The 24,587-nt window shown below is 49.6% G+C and overlaps 1 protein-coding gene across 3 annotated transcripts in view; it reads right to left on the reverse strand.

Moving 5' to 3' along the window:
• Positions 1-24,587, reverse strand: part of CCDC91 (coiled-coil domain containing 91) — a 735,207-nt gene that overhangs the window by 560,452 nt on the left and 150,168 nt on the right. For all 3 annotated transcript variants that reach the window (XR_011281774.1, XM_069628511.1, XM_069628510.1), the window contains exon 2: positions 22,966-23,106. Coding sequence is in view for 2 of the 3 variants with exons in the window: in XM_069628511.1 (XP_069484612.1) it covers positions 22,966-23,106 (141 nt within the window). In the remaining variant the exon portion in view is untranslated. The remainder of the gene's footprint in view (positions 1-22,965; positions 23,107-24,587) is intronic.

Here is a 24,587-nt window from a genome sequence, read left to right on the forward strand (position 1 = left end):
GAATGTGTCAAGCAGTCTATTGAAATAAATAAAAATAATCCAGCACCTCCCAAATAGCACAGTGTGATGTGACACTGACTTGTCACTGGCAGGCTTGGGTTCGAATCCCCAGCACGGGACAATGTGTTGTTGTATATGTCCCGTGTTGGGCATTCGAACACGGTCCCTACTGCTGACAAGCCAGTATTGCATTGCACTGTGCTATTTCATGGGTACTTCATTTATTTAATTTCATTCAATAGACTGTTTGACACACGCATCCCGTTATGGGCCTTGTGTGTCAAGCAGTCTGAAATGAAACAAAAGAAATCCAGCACCTACGAAATGGCACTGTGCTATTTCGTAGGTGCTGGAATATGTTTTGTTTCATTCAATAGGCAGTTTGAAACATGAAGCCTGTCAAGTCAAGCAGTCTATTGAAAAAAACGGAAGATTACACAAACTGAAATAGCACTGTGGCTGCAACACTAGCTTGATATCAGCAGGGCTCAAGAGGGCTTGCGTTCGAATCCCCAAGCTGCGTCAATTTAAAAAATAAAAGTGTACTTTGTGGCTGGTGAGGAGGGACTCCTGTCAGGGACACAGCTCACCCATAGTTTTAGGAGACTACTGGGGCTCAGTCCCAGTTAGCTCAGGCCTACAAAGCCCGGGAAGGAGAGAACCAGAGCACAAAGCATCAGAGTGGGAAGCTTGGCTCAGAGGAAAGCGTAGTATTCCCTTTCTCACGAGTAAATGATGCAATGTGAAGACACTCAAAATATACTCTCACACTATCATCATATCTGCTCATGCTCTGGTTTTATTTACAGCTTCACAAGAGACAGCATAGCGCGCTGGAGCTGTGCATAGTCTGTTGTGCAGGAGCATACAAGAGCTCCTCTGCTCTTGTCACTTTGAGCCTTCCATCTGTACATTTCTCTTGCCTATGCCGTCATGCCAAGTAAAACGTCAAATGCTCTCCCCAGGAAGGACTCTGCACCGCATAAGGACCCACATAGAGATCACATAAGACCTGCTCTCCAACCTTGACTCTAACATTCCCTCTGTCCTCATCCTACTTGATCTCTCCTCTGCTTTTGACACGGTCAGCCATACCACCCTGCTAAATAGTCTACGTGACAACCTGGTCATCACCGATCAGGCTCTGGCCTGGCTGACCTCTTTTCACACTGATCAACCCTCCCAGGTACAAATTGGGTCCTTCCTATCCTCTATCTCCCTCTCTAGATGCGGTGTTCCCCAGGGGACTAACCTCTCACCCTGGCTTTTCAATCAATATCTGGCAACTCTCGCCTAATGCATTTCCATTTTCTGCTCAAATTTCCAGCGTTATGCTGACGACACCCAACTCATTTTCAGGCTTCCCTCGGCCACCTCTCCTTCCCTCATCTCCGATTGCCTAATCGCCATTCAAAATTGGTGTGCCGCAAATGATCTTTGTTTAAGCGCCAACAAGACTGAGATCCTCCTCATTGGTACACCCCCTCCATCCTTTCCCCTCACTCTCTGGCTGGCCTACCTTGGCCCTCCTCCTGCCCCTACCAGCGAAGCTAAGAACCTTGGGGTCATCTTTGACTCCACACTTTCCTTCTCCGCACACATCTTTGATGTCTCCAAAAAGTCTAACTTCTTACTGAACCTCCTTAAAGGCACTCTTCCTTTCCTCTCCTTCCCTTGTCTCCCAAGCTCTGATTCTTTCTAGGTTGGACTAAAGTAACAGCCTCTTTCTAAATCTACCTGCCTCCACTCTCCGCCCTTTACTAATCCAGAATAAGACTGCAAGATTTGTCCATGGCCTCAAGCCCTAGGATCGTATCTCTCCAGCTCTGAAATCCCTTCATTGGCTCCCTGTGGTTGCAATGATTACATTTAACACCCTTTGCATTGTCCACAAGGCTTTCTGGGGCCCGTTTCCAAATTACCTTCAACTAACCCTCCGTAAATACCTCCCCTCTAGAGCTCTTCGCTCCTCTACCTCCAACTCCCTCAGGGTCAGTCGTGTTTCAAAGAAACGAGCTGGTGGTAGATCTTTGTCTTTTGCGGGGGCCTCCCTCTGGAACTGCATACCTGTCACTTTGAAACTTGAGAACCACCTACGGTTCCGGAAGCTCCTTAAGACCTTCCTCTTCGCTTCTGCCTTTCCCCCTCTTCTCCCCTGCTGATCTGCTTTCTCTCCCAGCAATGCTGCACCTGGCCACCGTCTGCCCTTCGGGCCCAGGTACCTGCTCACCCTGTCGCCCTCCTGCACTGCCCCCTGGCCACCCCGTGCACTGGGACCTGTTTTCTGTACCCATACAGGCCACCCCACTCTTTGTCTGCACTTATCAGATACTCCCTATCTGACTAACCTTGCACTTGGCCCGCACAGGCTGCACTACCACTGTTTCTGATCACTGTATTTATTTATTTCCTTATTATTTATCTTGTCCTCTCTTATACTCTGCACTTTCCAATTTCTCCCCCTTCCCATGCACTTTCCCCCTTTTCCCTTCCCCATGCACTTGTATGTTCTCAATGTCACTGGGCCTAGTTAGATCGTTGTGTTTGTTCTCTCCACTGTTCCCCCTCCCTTTGCCTGGTTGCGCTCTGAAACACCTGTGCATGAGCGCGATATAAATAAAATATCATATTATATCATGTCAGGTAAGTCAAACACCTGGAGCATCAATGAATGGTTCACTTTGAAGCGGCAGAGAACATGTCAGCCAGAGTCCAGTGAAAAAGAGGGCGAGAATAGGAGACTGCATTCTGGGAAACCGAGACAAAAAGTGTCAAGATGTGGCAAAAGAACTTTGAGGTACTGTGCTCTGGTCAAGTGAGAGTCAAGTTAAAGAAATATCAAGAGTAAGATGCTGCATTCTAGGAGAAAGAGGAAACTACCTACGTGCATGTACTCCGAGGTCTTAACTAGTCTCGAGGGAGAGATAGTGGCTGCATTCTGAGAGAGTGAAGCAAATCCCCAAACTGACAAACCAAGAAAGAAGATTTAGTGACTCTGTACTCTAGTGGCGTGAACAAGGTGGGAGATGGACAGATAGAAATAAAAACAGGAGGGGAGAGAAAGGTACAGAGAGAAAATGGTAGGAGGAGGGAGAGGGAGAAGCACTGGGGAAGGTGACAATTCCTAAGCTGTGAGAAAAAAGAAAAGCATTTTGTAACATGCTCACTACTGCAGTGAAAGTTTGAAGCTTTAGGGAGAGAGAGTGAGAGTAAGACACTGCATTCTGAGTGACAGAGGAAAATCCCCAAGCCCCCAGAAACCATGAAAGGAAACTTTGAACTTCTGTACTCTGATGAGGTAACAAAGTCCAATGAGATAGAAAACAACACTGCATTCTGGGATAGAGAGGCAAACCCCCTAACCTCCTGAAATCACGAAAGGTAACTGAGTCACTGTACTGTGAGAAATAAGAGTTCAGTGGGAGGGAGTGGGAGATTAAGTGGAGACGAGAAACGTTCCTAAAGCTGAGCGAACTAAATTAACACCAACCCATTCCTGTGACGGTTATGCTGCCTTAATACATGTCTGAACTTTACTTCGATGCTCGGCATGTTTTATGGGGCACTCCATTATGTAAATACAATGAGAGCCCGCACACTTTCATCGATATAAGTTTACTCAAGTAACTCAGTGATGTCAATTCACCAAGTAATGTTCCATGATTGTTTACCTTGAATGCATCACAGGAAGTGATAACCATGAATTAAAAACACAATAAGTGCGTCAATACTGACATAATTAAAAAAGATAATAAATAAGATAAAAGCGTTTTTTTTACCCATCAACCACTAAGAAGTAGAATGATGCCATTATAGTCCAGCGATAGTCATGATATGTCAGGGGCACACCTGTCAGAGCTGATATAGGCAAGGGTACTGCCATCATCTACTGGGTAGAGACCGAAATACACAGGCATAGACTCATGTGCTAATGTCACAAGCCGAGGAACAGCATCAAGTGCCTCCCCACAACTGTGTCTGCCTTTTGTAGCCTCATATGCATTGCTTCAGCCTCATGTTAAGAGATATAGCCTAATATGGTCACGAGTAACATTAAATGCCCATTCCCCAAAACAGTCACATCTACAGCCTTCCTTTCCAACACTGGACCGGATAAATCAAAATCTTTCTCAGTAAAGACTGACATGTCCAGATGCAGTCTCATCTGTTTGGTACAGTGGTTTTACCTTTTTAACCCCCCCACTCCAACGCCCATCAGTACAATTATTTTTTCAAGGACCCCCTTCCCAAAGCTATATCTGCTTATAATTTTTTTAAGAACACATATACTATTAAGCATGCACCGTAATGCCTTTTAAGATTTTAAGAGCCTTACCTCCCCCTCCCCATGGACATCCCTCGGGCCCCCCAGGAGGTTCTTCCCCATTGTTTGCATACTGCTGCCTAAGTGCAATTTGCAGCCTTTTATTCTTAGGTACTGCTGCCATATACTGACATGTAGAGATGCATATGTCCAGGTACAGCCTCATTTTCCCAGGTTATCTGCCCAGGTACAGTCTCAAAATTGTTAGCCCTAGTGCAGCCTCCGTACCAAGGAACAAGTCTTAAAATAAAAAAATTGGGGGTGTCCAGGAATTCTTCGGGAATGGGAAGCGACATTGCCATAAGTGAAAATATCTTAAAAGTGAAATTTGAAAAGTTCATTCAATTGGGCTTTCCCAATAGAAGAAAGCCCACTGGACAAATGATTATCCGCTGTTCCGAAAAGGAATCATGAGGAGAGCGCGTGCACGAGCCATGCATGAAGACCTAAAAGAGGCCGCTCCCGTCGGCCACGGCCATTATCCTTATATATCCTAATTTTCCGGATTCGTCCTAAGGAAGTAACGGGATGACACAGTGGCGATAGTGCCTGAGCACCGCCTACCGTTGTCCCGGCAGAAATCGGACCCCAGAAAGCATCAAACGGGTCACTGACTGCCAGAAGAGCGACGGACGCCATCTTGACAGGTGGTGCATCGGTGGGCCGTGGGTCCGCCTACAGGGCACAAAGCCCCCCCCCAGTTCCCCGGACCCGAGCCGGAGTTGTGGGCGGAGGAGCAGACTACAGTCGGAGTGCAGCAGCAGAAGAAAGGGGCACCCAGACCCGGCTCCCACAAAATAACCGGTGCCGACGGCCTACCCCACTGCTAGTTCCGCGCACGGAGCGCCAACAACTCGAGGGGAGACATCGTCCAGCCCAAGACCTGCTCCCATGCACCGGGGAGATACGGAGGCTGGCCCCCCACATGCAGGACACCAGCATGCTGCATCATACCACGACATAGAACGGCCGGGGACCAAGGCCTCGAGGAACGGAGGTAGGGCCTGCATACAAGCTTAAAACACCTCCCCCCTGAGCCCACGCATGACTCTACCTGGGCCCACGGAGAGCAGTCTCTCTCCCAACACTGGCACCAGCACCAGATAGAACACAGAGGAGAGACCCCCATCAGTGCTGATCTTTTCCCCTGGTCGCCCGCAGCAGCACTGGAGGGTGGGGAGCGGCCCCCTTTGACCCCCCCTTCTTCAAGACATACTGTGGACCCCCAGTGCCCTGGCCCTTAAGCTCGGCAACCGGCAGGCAACCCCTGCAGCGGGCCCCACGTAGTGAACACGGAAGCGAGCAACAAGGGGCAGAACCACTGATTCACAGACTTGCCCGGACACTGCACCACCTGAACCCTAGACGCAAGCCGCCACCAGGACGCTAGATTCGCCTCGCCAGAAGACCCCCATCTCTCACGCCCTCCACCTAGGGGGAACGCATTCAGGCCGCTGGACAGTACCAAGAACGGGCCACCACTAACCAGGTGCTCTCCTCCCGCCCCCCACCCCTCCCAAGAACCTCTGGGGCCCCTCATAATACGAGCTTGAGGAACCAACGTCCCAGGAAGCGTCTTCTCCTGACACTACGCTTTCGCTGCCAGCCCTCCCTTGTGAGACCCTTCCTGGCGGAACCCGACATACAGGACGCATCAAGACATAATGCGCCACGGTAAGCGCAAAGGTGGGAAGGAGCCTACAGAACCGTGGGGGCACACCCTAAGCCAGGGGCGCCACTCCTTGCAGAGACCCGACTAACCAACCTTTGGCTCACACCCATCTAAGAAGCGTGGGCCTACACAAAGCACACCGGTCGGTCGGAACCGGACTGGTAAGTGGGGCTAGCCTCATACCCAGCCAGGGACCCACATACTTTGACGAGTGCCACTGACACTGGCCAGAAGACTGAAACAGATAGACAACCTGTCGCCAGGCCTAACTGTGCAATGAACACGATGGGTATAGACAAGGGCAAGCGGCAGACCCTACATAGCAAAATGGACCTCTTCACGGTCGGCATTCCCCCAAGCTCCACATCTCAACCTCAGGACGGTGACGACCCAGGAGAAGGAGCCCAAGACACCACTATCTCTCTCATGGATGTTATGAAGGCGATTGACGAATCAAGGGCATCCATGGAGCTAAAGATAGGGGGACTGTCTGCAGATGTCTTTCTTCGCCATGACCTCCATAAACTAGCATCCAGAGTCAGGGAATCAGCGCAAAGGATATCTGACATGGAAGACTCACTCAGACAAATGGAAAAACAACTTGCCGCGCTCCCCAAGAAGGTGGACCAGCTAGAATACCGCGTAGAAGATAGTGAAGGAAGGGCGCGACGAAATAACCTAAGGATCCTCGGGATCCCCGAAAAAGAATAAGAGGGCCCCAGCGCAGAACTCTTCCTTGAGGACTGGCTCGCCCACATATTTGCTCCCAAAAAGCTCTCTGAGTTCTTCTCGATTGAACGGGCGCACAGAGTCCCCACCGGACGACCCGTCCCGGGTGCCCCGCGGTGGACGATCATTGCACGTCTCCTAAACTTCAGGGATAGAGATGCCATCCTTCAGATGGCCGTACCATGGGGCCTGTTACATACAATGGAAACCGCATTGGGTTCTACGCAGACTACACCAAGGAAGGTTCAAAAGGCCCGCCAATCCTTTGACTCTTAAGAAAAAGCTGCATTCACTGTCCATCAAATATGTACTCTTTTTCCCAGCACTACTGAAAGTCCACCATGTCGGGACCACCCACTTATTCTACACACCGAAGGAGGCCTGGGAATGGTTGGAAACTCAAATCCTTGACAACAACAGATCCCGCAAATCGCTGCAAGGAGTAACCAGACAGATCTCAGGGTCGGGACAGTCTTCACGTCACCCACCCTCCCAGGACTGGGAATCCATGGTCACACCACAACAGACTGGGGGCACCACAGACAACAGATGACCGACGAGACACCCTGATTTCCGGGACGCGCCTGTAGCTACCAGTGAGAATTTGATCAGCGACTGCCGCCTTTCGGAGGTACCCCGTAGAAACGCTGATGCACCCTAACTTGTGGATGGGTCCGTTATGTATCAAAGGGGAGTGCTCCCAGCAGCCGACGCCTTTCTGAGGTGTTCTCGTCCCTCCAGCCTGGGCTACTGCCCTAGAATGGTTCATGTTAATGTTTTTGTTACGTGCCCTGTTGGCGCTAGGTTCGGGTTACAAGTGCTTCAGGTTGGGGGAAGTACGGGGTGGGGGGGCGGGGTAAGTTCTTTTGGAAATGGTTGAGGCAATCACACTCACCACTTAAGGCTGGGTACGGGTCAGAACCACTGGTGGGCAGGCTGGGACGCGGCATGAGAAGGGGGGGCTATGGATGGTCAGGGTATCACCATCGGGGCGCCGGGGCCGCAGAAGGGCCCTCAGCCAGGAACCCATCTCCGCCTAGCGAGTCTCATCTCTATATACTCACCGATGGCATATTACAGCCACCTTACCCTGCTCACCTGGACTGTTAATGTACTGGGCTCTGGGGTTAAAAGACGGCTAGTCCTCCAACAATTAAATAGACACTCCCCAGACATCACCCTCCTCACAGAGACACAATTGGTGGGCAGGGAATATAGATTTTTCAAGAAATCCAACTATGCAACCACCTTCCACGCCCGGTTATCCAGTGGCTCCTGGGGCACCATGATTCTGCTGCATAAAAGGGTCCCGTTCCAACTGAGGGAACTTCATGCGGACCAGAGGGGCTGCTTCATGGTGGTCACTGGGGACATCGGAAGGATCTCCTGGGGCATTGCCGTGGCCAGCGTCCCTCCCCCATTGGCACATTAATTCCTCCGAGACCTCCAGGAGGCAATGTTGAGGGCATGGGCGGAAGGGTGGGTACTGGGCGGGGATTTTTAATGAGGTCATGGACAACCGTAATGATAGAACGCATGTGGACAATAGAAATCCTGATACTCAAACCAAACTCCACGCCTTCGCATCTGCAATGGGTTGGGTGGACGCATGGCGCCCTCTCCATCCCACAGACAGATGCTATTCCTGTTTCTCCAATGCCCATAACTCCATGTCCCGCATAGATCACCTTTTTGTTCCCCGAGATATGTCACACACACTGCAAACCGCTACCTACCTCGCTAGAGGTGTCTCAGACCACTCCCCCCTCCAGCTCACTATAAAACTGCTGCAGGCCAAGCGTCAATCCTCCTGGCGACTTAACGCATACTACCTGGGTGTCCCTGAGGTGTGTCAAGGCCTCGTACAAAAGACGACCAACTCTTTTACCATCAACAAAGGGTCCGTATCCAGTCCCGTCATACTGTGGGAGGGCTATAGGGCAGTGCTCCGAGGAGACACTCTGTCTCTGATCACAGCATACCATCATTGCCAAATCCTAGAAATCTCTGAAAAGGAGGAAGTTGCGGCCAGGGCCGAAGAGGAATTCCTAGCCTCCGGTACGCCAGACTCCAAAGAGGCGATGGTAATGGCCCAGGAACTGTTTCAGAACCTGGCACTGGATAACGCCAAGACCGCCCACTTCCCTATGCACTGTCAGATCTATGCTGTGGGTGATAAGGCATGCAAGACCCTGGCCTGGCTGGAGCAACGGGACAGCGCACGCGGACATGTCAGAGCCATCAAGGGGTCAGAGGGGAGGGGGTCCTGCATCAAATGGATGCAGATATAGCAAATGCCTTTGTTGACTTTTACCAGAAACTCTATGCCTCCAGGGAGACCACGCCCGCCAGGGGGTCCCCACACTACTTAGATGCCACCATTCTCCCCAGGCTCTCCGAAGCCTAGACCAATACACTGGAGGCGGAAATCACAGAGGAAGAGGTGGCCGTGGTGCTGTCTCAGCTTCAGCCTGGTAAAACCCCCGGCCCTAACGGCTTCCCTGCCGAAACCTGGCGGAGAATGGATGACTCGATCGCAGGCCATATGCACCGTATGTTGTTACGCTCCCGTACCGACGGTATGCTCCTGGAGGACCTAAGGCAGGCCACCATTGCTGTGATCCCCAAACCCAGGAAACCCCCGGACCGCTGCGCCTCGTAAAGACCCATATCCCTCATCAACGGGGAGGGCAAAGTGCTAGTTCGGGTCCTAGCCAAAAGAATGCTAAAGGTCATCCGCTCCCTGGTCCATCCAGACCAGTGCGGGTTCATGCTGGCTAAATCTACTAAGATGAACCTGCGCAGGGTCCAATTTGCAATCATTCAGGCCCCCAACATCAAAGAACCCCTGGCCTTCTCGCAGTTGACTTTGAAAAGGCTTTTGATTTGGTGGGGTGGTCTGCCCTGTGGGACATCATGGAGCAAATGGGGTTTGGGCCCAACTTCATGTCTTGGGTCAGGCTTTTACACACTGCCCCTGAGGCGACTGTCCGGGTGAATGGGATCTCCTCCAAGCCCTTCCCGTTGGGCAGAGGAACCAGGCATTGATGCCCCTTTTCTCCCCTCTGGTTTGTATTAGCCATTGAGCCCCTTGCAATCTGACTTAGGGCATCCCCTGAATGGTCTGGGTTCACATGGCCCTGGAAAGCGAGGATCGGATGTCGCTCTATGCTGACGATCTGCTTATCTGCATGATCAGTCCTAGGGTCTCATGCCCAGAGATCACCAAAATCCTCACAGAATACAAAGCGCTCTGTAGGCTTAAAGTCAACAGACAGAAAACTATCTTCTTTCCGTTCCAAGGCGGGGCGGATGCGATCCCTCCACGCTGCCCCTACTCAGTCTTCATCCAGAGTTTTGTTTACCTCGGTATCAGGGTGACCCCCAATCCCGAGGACTTTCGCTGACTTAACCTCCAACCCGTGGTGAGCAGGTTGGAAGCAGACGTCACTCACTGGCAATCTTTACCCCGAGGCTTGCTTGGGAGAGACTCCCTGTTTAAAATGCTTTCCCTCCCAAGGTTCCTTTATGTCCTCCAGAACGCTCCAATTCACATCCTCCCCACAACCTTCTCTAATATTGACTTGATCCTGCAGAAACTTCTTTGGGGTGGGAAACAACCCTGCATCGCCTTGATCACGATGCAGCGATCCATCTGGGAGGATGGCCTGGGTATACCTTGCCTCGGGCCTACTACTCGGCGGCACAATTAGGCATCTTGAACGAATGGCTCCATGCAGATCACGCTCCCCCACATGTCTGTAATGAGACCAGGTGCATGGTAGAATGAACGCACCTCCGGGTCCTATAAGGAACGGACCCTGCCACGGCCAACCTCCCAGGTATGATACGCCAGATACGGCTGGTGTGAAGCACTATAACATATTGGGTGGGAGGGACGACCAACGCTGTGCCAACTGATGTGGGGCAATGGGTATATCACTATGGGCCGATTTCCTGGTTGGAAGGACCGGGCCATACGAACCCTCACGGAGGTCCTACAGGACGGACACTTCAAACCAGTCGCAACATTACAAGAGGAGTTTGATCTACCACCTGGTGATATATGCAGACACACGCAACTGGCACAAGCCCTAAGCACACAATTCCCCACCCTCTCAGACATCCCTGCAAGCTCACCCCTCGAGTTCAATGTACTACACGCAAGGATCCTAGCAAAACCCACTTCAACACTATATCAGGTGATTACTGCATTTGGGGCTCAGGAGCTAACCCGCCTGCGAGAGAAATGGGAACGCCTAGTGGGTCCCCAAGAGTCTTAGGAGTGGGTGGAGGCCCTGATGTTCCCCCGCGAAATAGGCATTGATGCCAAATTAAGGTTAATAAAGTACAAAATACCTCACCAGGCCTACCATTCCTGGGCAGCGCTCGCTAAGTGGGGACTGAGAGAGGACACCCACTGCCCCAAGTGCCTTAGGGTGCCTGGCACTTTTTACCATATGCCCTGAGAATGTGATGTTATTCATAAATTCTGGAGGGAATGCATGCACAACATCAACAAGGTCTTGGATAACCCAGCCCCGTTGGAACCCAAGGCCGCACTACTGGGAATCCAGGGGGAAACTGATAATATGAAGGGAGAAAAAACTTTTGTGGCCATAGTACTGGGCCTTACTAAAAGACTGGTGGCCACCACATGGGGGCGCCCTATGGGCCCACCATTAACAGATGGACCAATGAGATGGACAGGTGTGCGTCCATGGAAAAACGCATATACGCCGCCAGGGGTTGCCCTGGCAAATTCCTGAAAGTATGGGGCAAATGGTCTGGCATTATATGACTAAGGATCTCACCACCTACCCCGATACTATTGACTGTGTCCCTCACCCCACTCCCCTGTGGAACCACCCTCCAGGCCAGCCCACCTCTCCCCAACAAACTGGCCCATTCCCGTCCTTTCCATGGTGATCTGACCCACTCACCACTGTCTAATACATACGCAATGTTTTTCTGGCTAGCCGGCTGGTCTACTTCTTGTCTGAATGTGTCAATCCCGTATTTGGTTGTTTGTTGGACGGCGGGTATGCCAGCCTTGTTGTAAACCAATAAAAAGAATTTATCCCAAAAAGAAAATGCCCCAGCCCAAACCAATAAAGAATGAATGTGGTTGTTAAAAAAAAGAAATGGAACCATGAACACCTCAAAAATAACCTTAGAGTAGATATTCATATAACTTTGCTGGCAAACTAGAAATAGCGCACACTTTTTAAACCTGATGACACTAATTGAAATATTATTATCATAGAAAAATCCCAATGAGAGATTTCACAGTTGCTTTAAAGATATGGCCTACTACTGTCTTCATTTAGGCTACCCCCAACTACATATGAACTATTGATTCATACCCAGACGTTGACCTTTGATTAGGCCACCCCTTTTGATGTCCGGCTTGTGCAAGTATGTTCTCATACAGATTGCCTTAATGTGACTGCTATCTACTATCACTAATGTATTACAAAAGTCACTAGAGGTGAAGGATTTGCTCTCAAATAGCACCAAGTACCATTGATTGTTTGTTGTATATATCACCACAAGTACTCTGTTCAAAAGATTATAATACTGGTTAATGTGATTAGAACTTGTGTATTCCATTGCTTAGTATGGCTGAAAATAATAGGTATGGTACGTAAATCGCCTTTCAGTGTATCGCTCAAGACAACGACATAAGTCTGCTTTATCAAATCGTTTGTAAAACAGCACAATACCAAGGGAAGGAAACCCCCTGCACCTGTATGTGGAATCTGAAGAGACACCACACACAGACCTCCTGAAAGAGGGAGAGAGAAAGACAAAGATAAAGAGAGAAAGAGAAAGACAAAGAGAGAAAGAGAGAGAAAGAGAGAGAGAGAGAGAGAGAAAGAGAAAGAGAGAGAAAGACAAAGAGAGAAAGACAAAGAGAGAGAGAGAGAGAAAGAGAAAGAGAAAGAGAGAGAAAGAAAGAGAGAGAGAGAAAGAGAAAAAGAGAAAGAAAGAGAAAGAGAGAGAAAGAAAGAGAAAAGGAGAGAAGGGGAGAGAAAGATAGAAAGAGAGAAAGAAAGAGAAAGAGAGAAAGAGAGTGAAAGAGAAAAAGAGAGAAAGAAAGAGACAGAGAGAAAGAGAGAGAAAGAGAGAAAAAGAGAAAGAGAGAAAGAGAGAGAGAACGGCCCCTCCCCCTGGGGCCTGAGCCCACCTGCCACCCACTACGCCAGGGCAGGTATGTTTTGCGGTCTTAGAAAGCCATGCACTGGCCTCTCGTTTTAAGGTACGCGCTGGCAGGGCAAATGGAGCACTGTTGCACCTCTCTTTGGGAGGTAGAGCATATGGGTATCGGTCAATTACTGAGCTGAAGAAAACTGAACACGAAAATTCCATATTTCGAAAAAGCACATTTTCACGCAATTATATGCGGTGGGGGTATTGGGTAGTACACAAATATAAGGGGAGTATGGGGCGGTTGCGGGGTTCGGCCCTGCATATAATTGTGGGTAAACGTGTGTGTGGGGTAGGGGGATTGGGGGGGGGGGGGTTAATTTGTATTTTCGCATTCCAAATTTTCTTTCCCACTGATCATAGATCTCATCATACGTCGCTCAATTCCCGTTTGACGAAAGGCTGCTTTATTTCAAGGCAGGTCCGTTCAGAATCAAAACATTCTTGTCATATTGCTTGCCTCTTAGGTCATAAGCTTCCCCTTTGTTCGAACACATCCTTCTACAACTCCTCCCTAACCATTCACGCCTCCCCCAAGTCTGTTACGATGAGCCCTCTTTTTCCCTGTTTTTACCTCCTTGTACTTACTTCCCGAGACTTCCTTCCTTTTTCTCTTCTACTTTTCAGGTGTTCCTACCCGCTCTAGGACCAAGTACAGTTCTACTTCCCCATTTTGCTGCAAGTTCTCAACCTAAAATTGTCATCAACATTTAATCTGCCTTTCCTCAACTGTTTTCACACCTGCTGTCTGAGAACTTGTTTGTTTGTTACATTTCTAGACTTTTTCTGGGTTAAAAATATATGACAAACAAAAAGGGAAGCGAGTCCAAGAGACTCCTGTTGAAAGCAAATATGTATACACCTGCACCCATTTTTTTGATTTATTTGAACTTGCTGCAACATTGGAGAAGTAAAAAAAAAAAGTCTTGCTGCAGCTTCACAGAGAAACAAACGTATGTATTTGTATTTAGATATTGGGGATGGAGGTGTCTTGACCAGAAATGTGTATAAAAGCAATGAAAGTCCCGGGTAAGGAGGCGTACAATATAGGGAGCACGAGATGATTGCTGGCCAGTGTATGTTGGCGGTCGAGCACTACAGAGACCGGGCATAGGACAAACACAAACAGAACAGGTTATGAATAAGCTAGCATGTACAGTAAGGTAGGATGCAGAAAGGTAAATTAAGAGGGCTGTAGGAGCAGGTATAAGGAGCACCCTTCTTTGTCGTGGAGCTTAAGGGTCCGATTCGTAGCATTTTTTGAACAGTTCTAAGTGACTTTGCACTGCTGAAAAGTGACATTGCACTGCCGACACAAACCCTAATTCATGGAACTGTGCAAAGTGTATTTTTTACAGTACAAAATGAACTTTGCACTGACATTGCACTGCAAAAATATACGTTGCATAGTTCCCTGAATCAGGGTTTGAGTCAGCAGTGCAAATTAACTTTTCAGTAGTGCAAAATCACTTAATTTAAGCTTGCTCGTTTTACTAATAAAACTGATTTGATTCTGGCCCCCCACAGACTTTTAGTCAGCTCATCCTTGTAGTGTCGCCACGCACGTTCACCTATTTATGTGGTATTTGTGGGTTACCTTCCAGCCCTACAGTTATGAACATTTGAGGCACTTATACTTTTAATGTTATTCGCACTTCCTGTCTGTAGGCCACGTGTGATATTTAATTGTTGTATAGCCACGCATGTGATTTTTGTTCTACCCGCCTCCTGCAAACCTGCAGGGTGCACCCAGAGGACAGTTCTCCTGCGCACGAGGGAGTTTTAGTTTGTTCCCGCCAAATAAACAGCACATTTGGATGCAGCTTTGTACACAGAGACCCAACATGTGTGCATTACAGCGTTTCAAATTTAACAGAGGGTGAACCTCGTCAGTCCTGTGAGCAATGGTACTCTTTGCCAAGGACCTGCTATGTGAGAACTGCAAATGGAACATAACCTCAAAATGTCATTATAGGATAGACATATACGGGTGTGTGGTGTCCTTACGTGGACCTCCTCACGCTCTGCGGTGGCCCTCGTCCCCAAAGAACTGAGGCGGACACAGGAGCTGGGGTGCAACACGTCTAACACTTTATTTCCTCCAACATGAAACTGCCGCTCTGCGCGGTAACCCCTCCCTTTCCCCCTGCGTGGGGCACAGCCCACTCGCACGACCAAACAACAAAGAGAGAGGACTGTTCCTCTCTTCAGCTCTATGGTGACGACACCACACCCTCCCATCACTAAACAGTTAGTTGTGTTCTCAGCCCATTTCTTCAATGAGACGAGTGGGCTTTTTCTTGATTCTCGATGGACGTCGATCCATGCTTGTAGCGGGTGCCCTCCACTCTTCGGGTGTCACGTCATCTCCAGAATCTTCTCTGTCTCCTTCGTAGGGAGCGTCCCAGTGGGAGAACGAGTCATGTGCACTTGGTTCATTTTCATGTTGAGGACCCGGCATCTTTCTGAAGTGTGAAGAGTTTCGCGTTATGGACCGGTGATCCCCTTCGGCCGTAATGAGCGATCCTCTTTTCCTAGTGATGATGAGTGGCTCCTCATTGAACAGAGTCATATTCTTGCGCTGCTGTTGCTGTCGCACTACGACCATGTCCCCCGGCACCAGGTCGCTCTCTTTGGCTCCACGCTTGCGGTCGGCCGCTTCCTTCATGTGTTCCTTCCTGATGGAATCTCTTGTTCTCATCTCTGCATCCTCTTCATATTGTCTGTTGTGATCAGGTGCCTGCGGTAGCCGCGTTCTGATCATGCGCCCGAACATTACCTCTGATGGTGACTTCCCCGTGGTGCTATGTGGGGTGTTCCTATAGTCACGCATTAGTCGATACAGCATTTTCTCCACAGGCTCGCCTGTAAGGCGTGCGATCTGAGCGGTGCGCTTGATGTTGCTCATGAACCTTTCCACAGTGCCATTCGCTTGAGGCCATAGTGGTGTAATCTTGCGATGACGGAAACCCATGTACTCTGCGAATCTTTGAAAATCTTGTCCTGTGAAGGGTGGTCCGTTGTCGGATTTTACGATCTTGGGTATGCCATATGTTGTGAACATTCGATCCAGAGCCGGTATGGTGTGATGCGCAGCGGTGGATGGGATGATCTGTAGGTCGGGATACCTGGAGTATTCGTCTATGGCTACCAGGATGTATTCACCCCCTTCCATAGGCCCAAAATGGTCGATGGCGATCTCTTCCCAAGTTCCTTCTGGTAGTGTGGTCATTCTTAATGGTTCCGGGGCCGTATGTGGCTTTGCGATGACGCAGGTTGGACAGTTGCTTAGTAATTCCTCTACCAAGGTATCTAGCTGGGGAAACCATAACTTTTGCCTCAGCATCCTTTTTGTGGACACAATTCCCCGGTGTCCTTCGTGCGCTAGCTCGAGCACTTTCTGGCGTAAGCTTCGTGGTATTACCAGCTTCGTCCCTTTTAGTAATAGTCCTTCCTCTGATTTTGCGAGTTCTTCCTTTACGGCCAGGAAGCACGTGATGTCTTGCTTGATTTCCTCGCTCATGGTTTCTCGGATCTGTTTTGCATGCTTCCACCTTCCTGTTTCAAGGCACCTCAAGATGGTTTGTATACCCTGGTCTGCGTTAGATTCTCTCGTTATTTGTTCTGTGTCGAGTCCTTGCGGGGTGCTGCTGTGGACGACATATTTGATGTATTGGTCCGCTATGGATTGTTCGGGTTCGCTTTCTATTTTGGGGTGTCGGGAGAGAAAGTCTGCGGGATTTTGTTCTTTCCCTGGTCGGTGTATTATGGTGAATCGATAATCCTGCAGCCGGAGTGCCCATCGTGCTATCCTTGGCGGCATTTTGGCCTGTGGGTTGCCATAGATGAATGTAAGTGCCTGGTGGTCTGTCACTACTGTGAAAGGTTTCCCATATAGGAACAGGTGGAAATGCTCGCAGGCCCATACAACCGCCAGTCCTTCCTTTTCTGCCTGAGAATAGGCTTGTTCAGTTTTTGATAGGCTTCGACTGGCGTATGATACTATGTGTTTCCCTCCTCCGTCTTTTCCATCCAACTGCGTGAGAATAGCACCCAGTCCAACGGGACTGGCGTCTACAACCAGTTCTGTTGTCTTCTTGGGGTCAAAGTACGCCAAGTGTCGGGCATCTGAGATGCGGTCCTTGATGATCTGGAACGCTTCTTGGCATTTGGTTGACCACACAAACTCAGTGTTCAGTTTGGTTAGAGCTCTTAGGGGTTCGCTGATGGAAGCAAAATCACATATGTATCTTGTACAGTAGCTTGCGAGCCCCAGGAATGATCTGAGGTCCGATGTTGTTGTCGGCGGTTCAGCCTCACGAAGCGCACTCACTTTCTCGGGATCTGGTGTCATGCCCTTTTCCGAAAATATGTGTCCGAAGAATCTGAGTGTCTTCTTGCGAAACTCACACTTTTCCTTATTGAGCGTTAGTTGGGCTTCCTCTAGGGCCATGCAGACTCTCATCAATGTGTCGTCATGTTGTTCTTGGGTCTGGCCGAAGACCAGAATGTCATCGCTGTAGTTTAAGCAGTTGGGCACATGCTTGATGACATTGTGGATCTCCTCCTGGAAAATTTCGGCGGCTGAGGATACTCCGAAACTGAGTCGCTTATAGCGGAATAGACCTAGATGAGTGGCGAAAGTCGTTATGTATCGTGAGGTTTTACTGAGCTCTAGCTGGTGGTATCCTTTGTTTAGGTCTAATTTCGAGAATATTGTCGCCCCATTCAAGAGATGTACCATGTCCGTTATCCGGGGGGCTTGGTGTCGTTCTCTTAGGATGGCTTCATTCGGTCTCCTCATGTCTACGCATATCCTTATGTCTGAAGAGTCTCGCTTGGGTACTGGTACTATGGGAGAGACCCACGGGGTGGGGCCTTCCGCGGGCTCAATGATGTCGGCTTCTAATAGCTTAGTTAGTTCGTTTTCAACTTGCTGTTGGATGTTGATGGGGATGCCTCTGTAATGCTGGGCTACTGGAGTGACGTGGGGGTCGATGTGAAGTTCAATTTGCTTTCCTTTTAATTTTCCTAGACCTTTGAATAGCGCCGGGAATATTTGATCGATGCTTGCTGTGGGGTCTAGATACTTGTGCACCATGAGGCGGTATAGTATGTGAATGAGCCCCATCTCTATGGCTGACCGATAACTCAAGATGCAGCCACTCTCGGTGGCAGCTTCTAGCACGTGCATGGGGATGCTTTTCTTATGCTCTTTGTACTGGCAGGATGCCATGATGAACCCTTTGCACGCTAGGGGTGTCTTTGAGCCGTAGGGATAGATGAGAGCTCTTGCGGGCTGTAGGCGAGGGGCGTTCGGTATGTTTTGGTACACCTCTTCGCTTATCACGTTCACGGTTGCTCCCGTGTCTATGAGGAATTCCGCCGTGGTTTGGTTTACTCTTATTCTTAGCATCGGGCTGTGTTCTTTTGCCTTGTCATTTCCAAGGGCATATAGATACCCCTTCTTCCGCGGTGCTTCTTGTTGCATTTCCGGCCTGCGGGATCTCTCTTCTGAAGATGCGCTTGATATACTCTCTGACTGTGATTGTTCTATGAGGCACCTCACGTATCTTCTGGGTCGTCTTCTTGTCTTTGGCTGAATGGCTTTGCTCTCCCTCCAATCTCTCCTCTCCTGTCTTCTTTCCGGTTGGTCGTCGTGAGAGCGACGTCGCCCTTGTTCCTGGAAGTGGTGCGCTGACCTGCTGTAGCGGGAGCTTTGGTGTTGTTCTGGTTCCGTCACGGTCTTTCCGTTTCTGTTGGCTCCTCTCACTCTGCTGCGAAAAATCAGGCATACCGACTTGTAGTGATCATCGCCACCACATGCGGAGCACGTCTGTCCCATGGCCGGGCAGGTCCCTTCGTGTGGGTATTCGTGGCCACATCTGTAGCAGAAAGGGTGTTGGTTTGTTCTTGTCATGGCCTCCAGCTTGTGGATGCTTTCTTGTTTGCCGTGCGTGATCCTTATGTCGTCTAGGCCTTCCACTTGCGCTGCAAGGGCAGCGTCCGATCTCGCTAGACGCAGGATCTCTTCTAGACTTCTCGGTTGCTGTAGTAGTCTCTTCCGGAATTCTGCACTTTCGCATCCTACTATGATCTGCGACCTGAGGGCCTCCTCATTCGAGTAGTTGTTGAAGTCACAATGCTTCATTTTTGTCCTCAGTCTCATGACGAATGCGTCTATGGACTCTCCTTTATTTTGCTTGGTAGTGTGGAATACGTGCCGTTCGTAATCTACGTTCGTGTGGGGTGTGAAGTATTCCGTGAGTGACGTCTTTAGTTTGGCGTATGAATCTATGGTGTCTTCCGGCATTTCTTCAAGGATATCTCGCACATTGGAACCAACCGCATGATTTAGAAGGTTTAGTTTTTGTTCATCTTCTAATGAACCAGCTGCCTTCAGGCATACTTCAAAGTCTCTTAGCCATCTTCTCCATCTAGACCCCAAGGTGCTTGTCTCTGTGAGATCAAAGTTTGCTGGCAGTTGGGCCAGAAGGCTGTCTGTCATTTTCCTGTGCGGGGATGTTGGGGCGGAGGACTCCTCCTCTTGTGCTGGTGTTACTGGGACTGTGAGTGATGCCCTGCGGGCTGGGGTCACTGTGGTGGTGGGTGATTCCTCTCCGGAGCCACTCATGGGCTTGACTTGGTGTGTCTGGTGTCTGCCAGTGCGGTGGCGTCAGCCTGCCACTATGAGGCGCTGTGTTCGGGGGAATTTACTCTCCTCACGTTGGCTGGGATATGGTGGGGCCTATGAGGCCTTGCCGATGGGCTCACTACCAGCACTGGGGTTATTGCTTACCCTTATCGCAGTGCATGGTGGGCCCGATGTGTCCGGAGGTCCGCTGCCGTTGGCGGGAGGTCGGAGCTCCTCAACCGCACCGGATGCGCAGTGCAGGGAGCCGCCGCTCCACCCGCGGCGCTGGAAGTATGTCTGCCTGTGTTGGCGCCGTTGGCGGGAGAAGCTTCTGCTTTCCTCGCCCGGGATGCAGGCACACGGGGAGCTACGATCCCTGCTCCACCCGTGGTATGCGCGCCTGGGGCAGCGCTGGCGTTGGTGCCGTTGGCGGGAGAAGAGGTTTCTCTTTCCTCGGTCCGGAAGATCGACACACGGGGAGCCGCAGTTTCCGCTCCACCCGTGGGATGCGCACTTGTGGCCTCTTTCGACGGCTGGAAAAAGTCCCCACTCTGACCCCTGATCTCCGGCAGCCGGGGGGGGGGGGGGGGCCGCAGACGCCGTTCGTTGGCCTGAGGTGGCGGGCACGGCGGGGCGCGTGTCCGCCTCGTCGCCAGATGTGGTGTCCTTACGTGGACCTCCTCACGCTCTGCGGTGGCCCTCGTCCCCAAAGAACTGAGGCGGACACAGGAGCTGGGGTGCAACACGTCTAACACTTTATTTCCTCCAACATGAAACTGCCGCTCTGCGCGGTAACCCCTCCCTTTCCCCCTGCGTGGGGCACAGCCCACTCGCACGACCAAACAACAAAGAGAGAGGACTGTTCCTCTCTTCAGCTCTATGGTGACGACACCACAGGGTGTTGCGTTAATTTGCTTGAAATGTCTGCTGGCCATGTACTGAAAGTATAGAGATTGACAGGGACAACATTTTGGACATAAGGAAAATCTGGAGCCCAACAGTACTATTTCCTTCACCGTTAGTGAAAGGATTTGCTGCCCTGCGGTTCCCGACTAAGCGCGGTTGCAATCGTTCCCAGTACATTGCAATCTGTTCTCAGCATGCGGTAATGGTGTGCATGGAATTGCTAAACTCTGCAACAGCTTTTCGTAACTCAAAGTGCATTTGTTCTATGTAACACCCTTCCATGCCCCACCCCAAAAGACCCACATGTACCAATCCTTTGCCTCATGAACCAAAAATAAGAACGGTCCAGAGCATACTCGTGTGTGGCCATAATATGCCTCAACGCATTAATCCAAATCGAGCCCGTTGAGTTCTGTTATTAAACGTTGTAAACAGCTTCAATTTACAGATGTGTGTTCCCGCGTGCTCGGTACCGATGCAGCTGCATTTTCATATTCTTTGGAGACATGGTTTGCAGATTGTGTTGTGATTGTGTAGCATAAAACTATTATGGTTGATCCTTGTGTGTCGTCATAGTTTGCTCTCACCTGCATATTTGCCTGACGGGAGTGTCTTGCATCAGATGTAGGTATGGATGACATAATATGGACACTATCATAAAAGTAGAATATTAAAAGGCTACACTTGGAAGGGCATGGTGAGAGTGCATACCAAGGATTACAGCATGGAGAAACGGGCTGTGGAGGGGAAGGATGGGCCCAGTCTAGATTAATGCATCAGTCTTCCTGTTGAAACTCAAGTCCTGTGAGTTTCACTTCCCATCTTCACTTTCAGTCCCTGGGTCTGCATCAGCGATGGGATGAATTAACCAACATATTTGGATTTGCAAGTGAAAGGCCCTTTAAACTCATTGTTGGGGCTGAGCTGGATGCTTGTCAAGAATCATATATGCAGGATTTTCATATCTTCCTCTCCCAAGGACAGGTCCCTTTTCTCGTCAGGATCTGGTTGCTGGACATTTGTAATGGCAAGCAGTTTTGCTAATTTAGGGGCTACTTTTATGCAGTTTATGATTCCGATCCAACCCTTATGATACCGATCCAACCCTTTTACGGCTTTGCTTTCAATGCTTACCTGTGAGAATGAAGGATTATAGATGTGGCAGTGGACGGGCTCATACTCATACATTTGGTGGTTGAATGCTCCGCCAGTGAACATCGGGGACGTCATTTAGGGGTCGCCAGGGGTCGCAACTGTGACCCCGGAGGTCTCCCTTGCTACCCCTAAAAAAGAAAAATGTAATTTTTTTAAATACATTTTTTAAAACATTTAAATTGAGGCACCGGGGCTGTGGCCAACAGCATGTTGCTCTTTGTTTCTGGAGAGGCTGGTTTTCTGATAGCTATAGCCGGTAGGATAGCTCAGTGGGTTGAGGGCTCGCTGCTCCATTGTGTGCATCATCTGCAGGTTTGAAGTTCGAATCACGGCAAAGTCAACTCAGCCTTTCATCCTGCTAAGGTTAATAAATGAGCACCTACACAGGTTGGGTGTAATTGTAAGTATATTTGTTCTATATGAAGCTCTTAAGCATAAGTGCTATATAATAACACATTATTGTCTGCTTGCATTGACAGTATTTTCATAATATGGGCCTATACGCACTGATATTAACTATACATATGGTGATCCATTCTTGTATGAAATGTATATCACTTTACAGTGATATCTTAACCATATTTTTCGTAGTGTACTTAGAAACAATGCTATGTGATGCCACTTCCCCTCGCTTGCCACCGGAGCAGTCTCACCTGAATGAGACCCGCGTGCCCAGCATGGAGCCCAGGCACCACCGGCATGCCACCAAAGCAGTCTCACTTAAATCAGACCCGCGTGCCCAGCACAGAGCCCAGGAGACCCGTGAATGCTGCTTTCCCCGCCCTTCGCCCACATGCAGGGCAGGGTACAGACACTGCCACCAACTGCTGCCCCTGAAAGTCCAGCAGCCAGCTAACAAAGAACAAATTAACTGAGTGGAAATGGGGAAGCCAGGTATGGCTCCTGGCGGTTTTTGTCAAGGGGTGAAAGGTTGTGTTCCATCGCTTCCTGTGACGTCACTTTGGGGTGGGGTCAATTGACATCACTTCCTGTGATGTCATCAGAGGTCAAGGGTCATGTGAGGTCACTTCCGCTACCCCAGGCATTTTGGTGAAATGACGTCCCTGGTGAACATATACTAGATCCATAATGGGAACCAATTACATAATATCAGACATACTGACAGGTGAATTTTGAAGACCTGTCACCATTAAACGTAAAGACGGGAACCCCTGTCCAACAGAACTGATGAAACATTGAAGCTGGATGAATACGTTGGAGACTTAGATGTTGCCCAAGAAAGGAAGGTCTGTATCAGAACAAGCACAACATGGAGTCTGGACGAATAAGCTAGAGACTCATTAGAAGACCACAACCTGTGTCTGGACATCTCACCTTATCCAGGATGTAGGAGTTGAGGTACACCATGTAGCCCTGGGAAGAGACGGGACTTGTCTCATCATCTCGGAAATGGTCTTCTAGGATTTTTGGGTCAATGGGAATGTTCAGAACCGTGTGCAAGTTATGCGAGAGCACCTAGTAAGTGAAAGAAAAGCACAGGTGAAGAGATTAATTCTGTGAAGTGAACATTCTGTAAATGCATTTGCATACACTTTCTTTCTAAGGCTACAGAGTATATTCATAAAAGGACTCAACCAGGAAGATCAGAACTGGGGTAGCTGACAAATGTCAAATTGCATTCCTTCTACCTACTTTAAATGAAGCCACCTTCTTTTTTGGTTTTCGAAGAAACATGAGGAACCATAGAACCTTTACCCTGTGTCTGTGACCACATCCGACATGTAGCAAATAGTTCATGATTTTGTACTGCTCATGTGTAGGTGCTATGTGGTCTGCGGTGTTGCATGCAACTGTTTATGGCAGGAAAGAGCAAGCGCGTGTCCAAAAGTTCAGTGAGTTAAGTGCTTAGTACTGTGAGCCGTGTTCAACCTGCAAGTCACAGGTTCACATTCCAGCTGAGTTGACTTAGCTCTCCATCCTTCAAAGATTCCCAAATTGTGTGGATAAAAACTGGGCTCTTTACCAGGTTACTCACCGTAGTGACCACCTTACTCCTAGTCCATAGTCCCATTTCCTCCATACTTATGGGACATCTCTCCGTCCTGTGGGACGGGACCGGAGCACTTTGTAAAAAGCATCCACATTTTTTCTGAAAATGTGTCCTTCCTCTCTTTCTTGCTCGGGGCCTGGCACACGGCCGTAAACCCGCCCATCTTGACTCCGCCCCACGCATCGCCCATCAGTCCTTTTCTATCGCCAGGTCAAAGACCGATTAGCAATAACAGAGGAACCTTATTAGATCGGACGGCGGGCGGGCGTATGGAGGAAAGGGGACTATGGACTAGGAGTAAGGTGGTCACTACGGTGAGTAACCTGGTAATACCCCTGCGTCCCGTCCCCTTTCCTCCATAATTATGGGAGATTCCCAAGCACTCCTAACAGGAACTACGGGTGGATGGAAATACCCCTCACCGAAAAAGGTTCTTCAGCAGAGCCTGACCAAACTGAGCGTCAGCCCTTGAGCTCATGTCGAGAAAATAATGCTTACAGAAAGCAGATGGGTAGGCCCAAGTAGCTGCCCTAGCGATGGACTCCCAGGGGACAACCGCGGCTGCCGTGTCCCGCACCAGGTGTGCATGAATACCCTTAGGAGGTTTCAGCCCTTGGACGGTGAAAGACTCCGTGATGCGGGCGGCGATCCACTGAAAAATAGTTGCCTTAGACGCCTGCTTGCCCTGAGGGTTACCGAAGGTCACAAAAAGTTGAGAACTCCTAAGCTCGGAAGTCCTGTCCAGGTAGAACTTAAGAGCTCTTCGGACATCAAGACAGTGTAGAACCCCCTCAGCCTCAGAGGCAGGGTTCGGAAAAAAGACCGGTAGGGAAATCGACTGATTCAGATGGAATTCAGTCACATCCTTCGGCAGAAAGGCCGGGTTCGTCCGAAGGACTACCTTGTCCTTGTGAAAGACCAAGAAAGGATGGTCCACCTACAATGC

This window comes from Ambystoma mexicanum, chromosome 12, assembly GCF_040938575.1.
Source record: "Ambystoma mexicanum isolate Mex_15411 chromosome 12, UKY_AmexF1_1, whole genome shotgun sequence".
NCBI lineage: Eukaryota > Metazoa > Chordata > Amphibia > Caudata > Ambystomatidae > Ambystoma > Ambystoma mexicanum.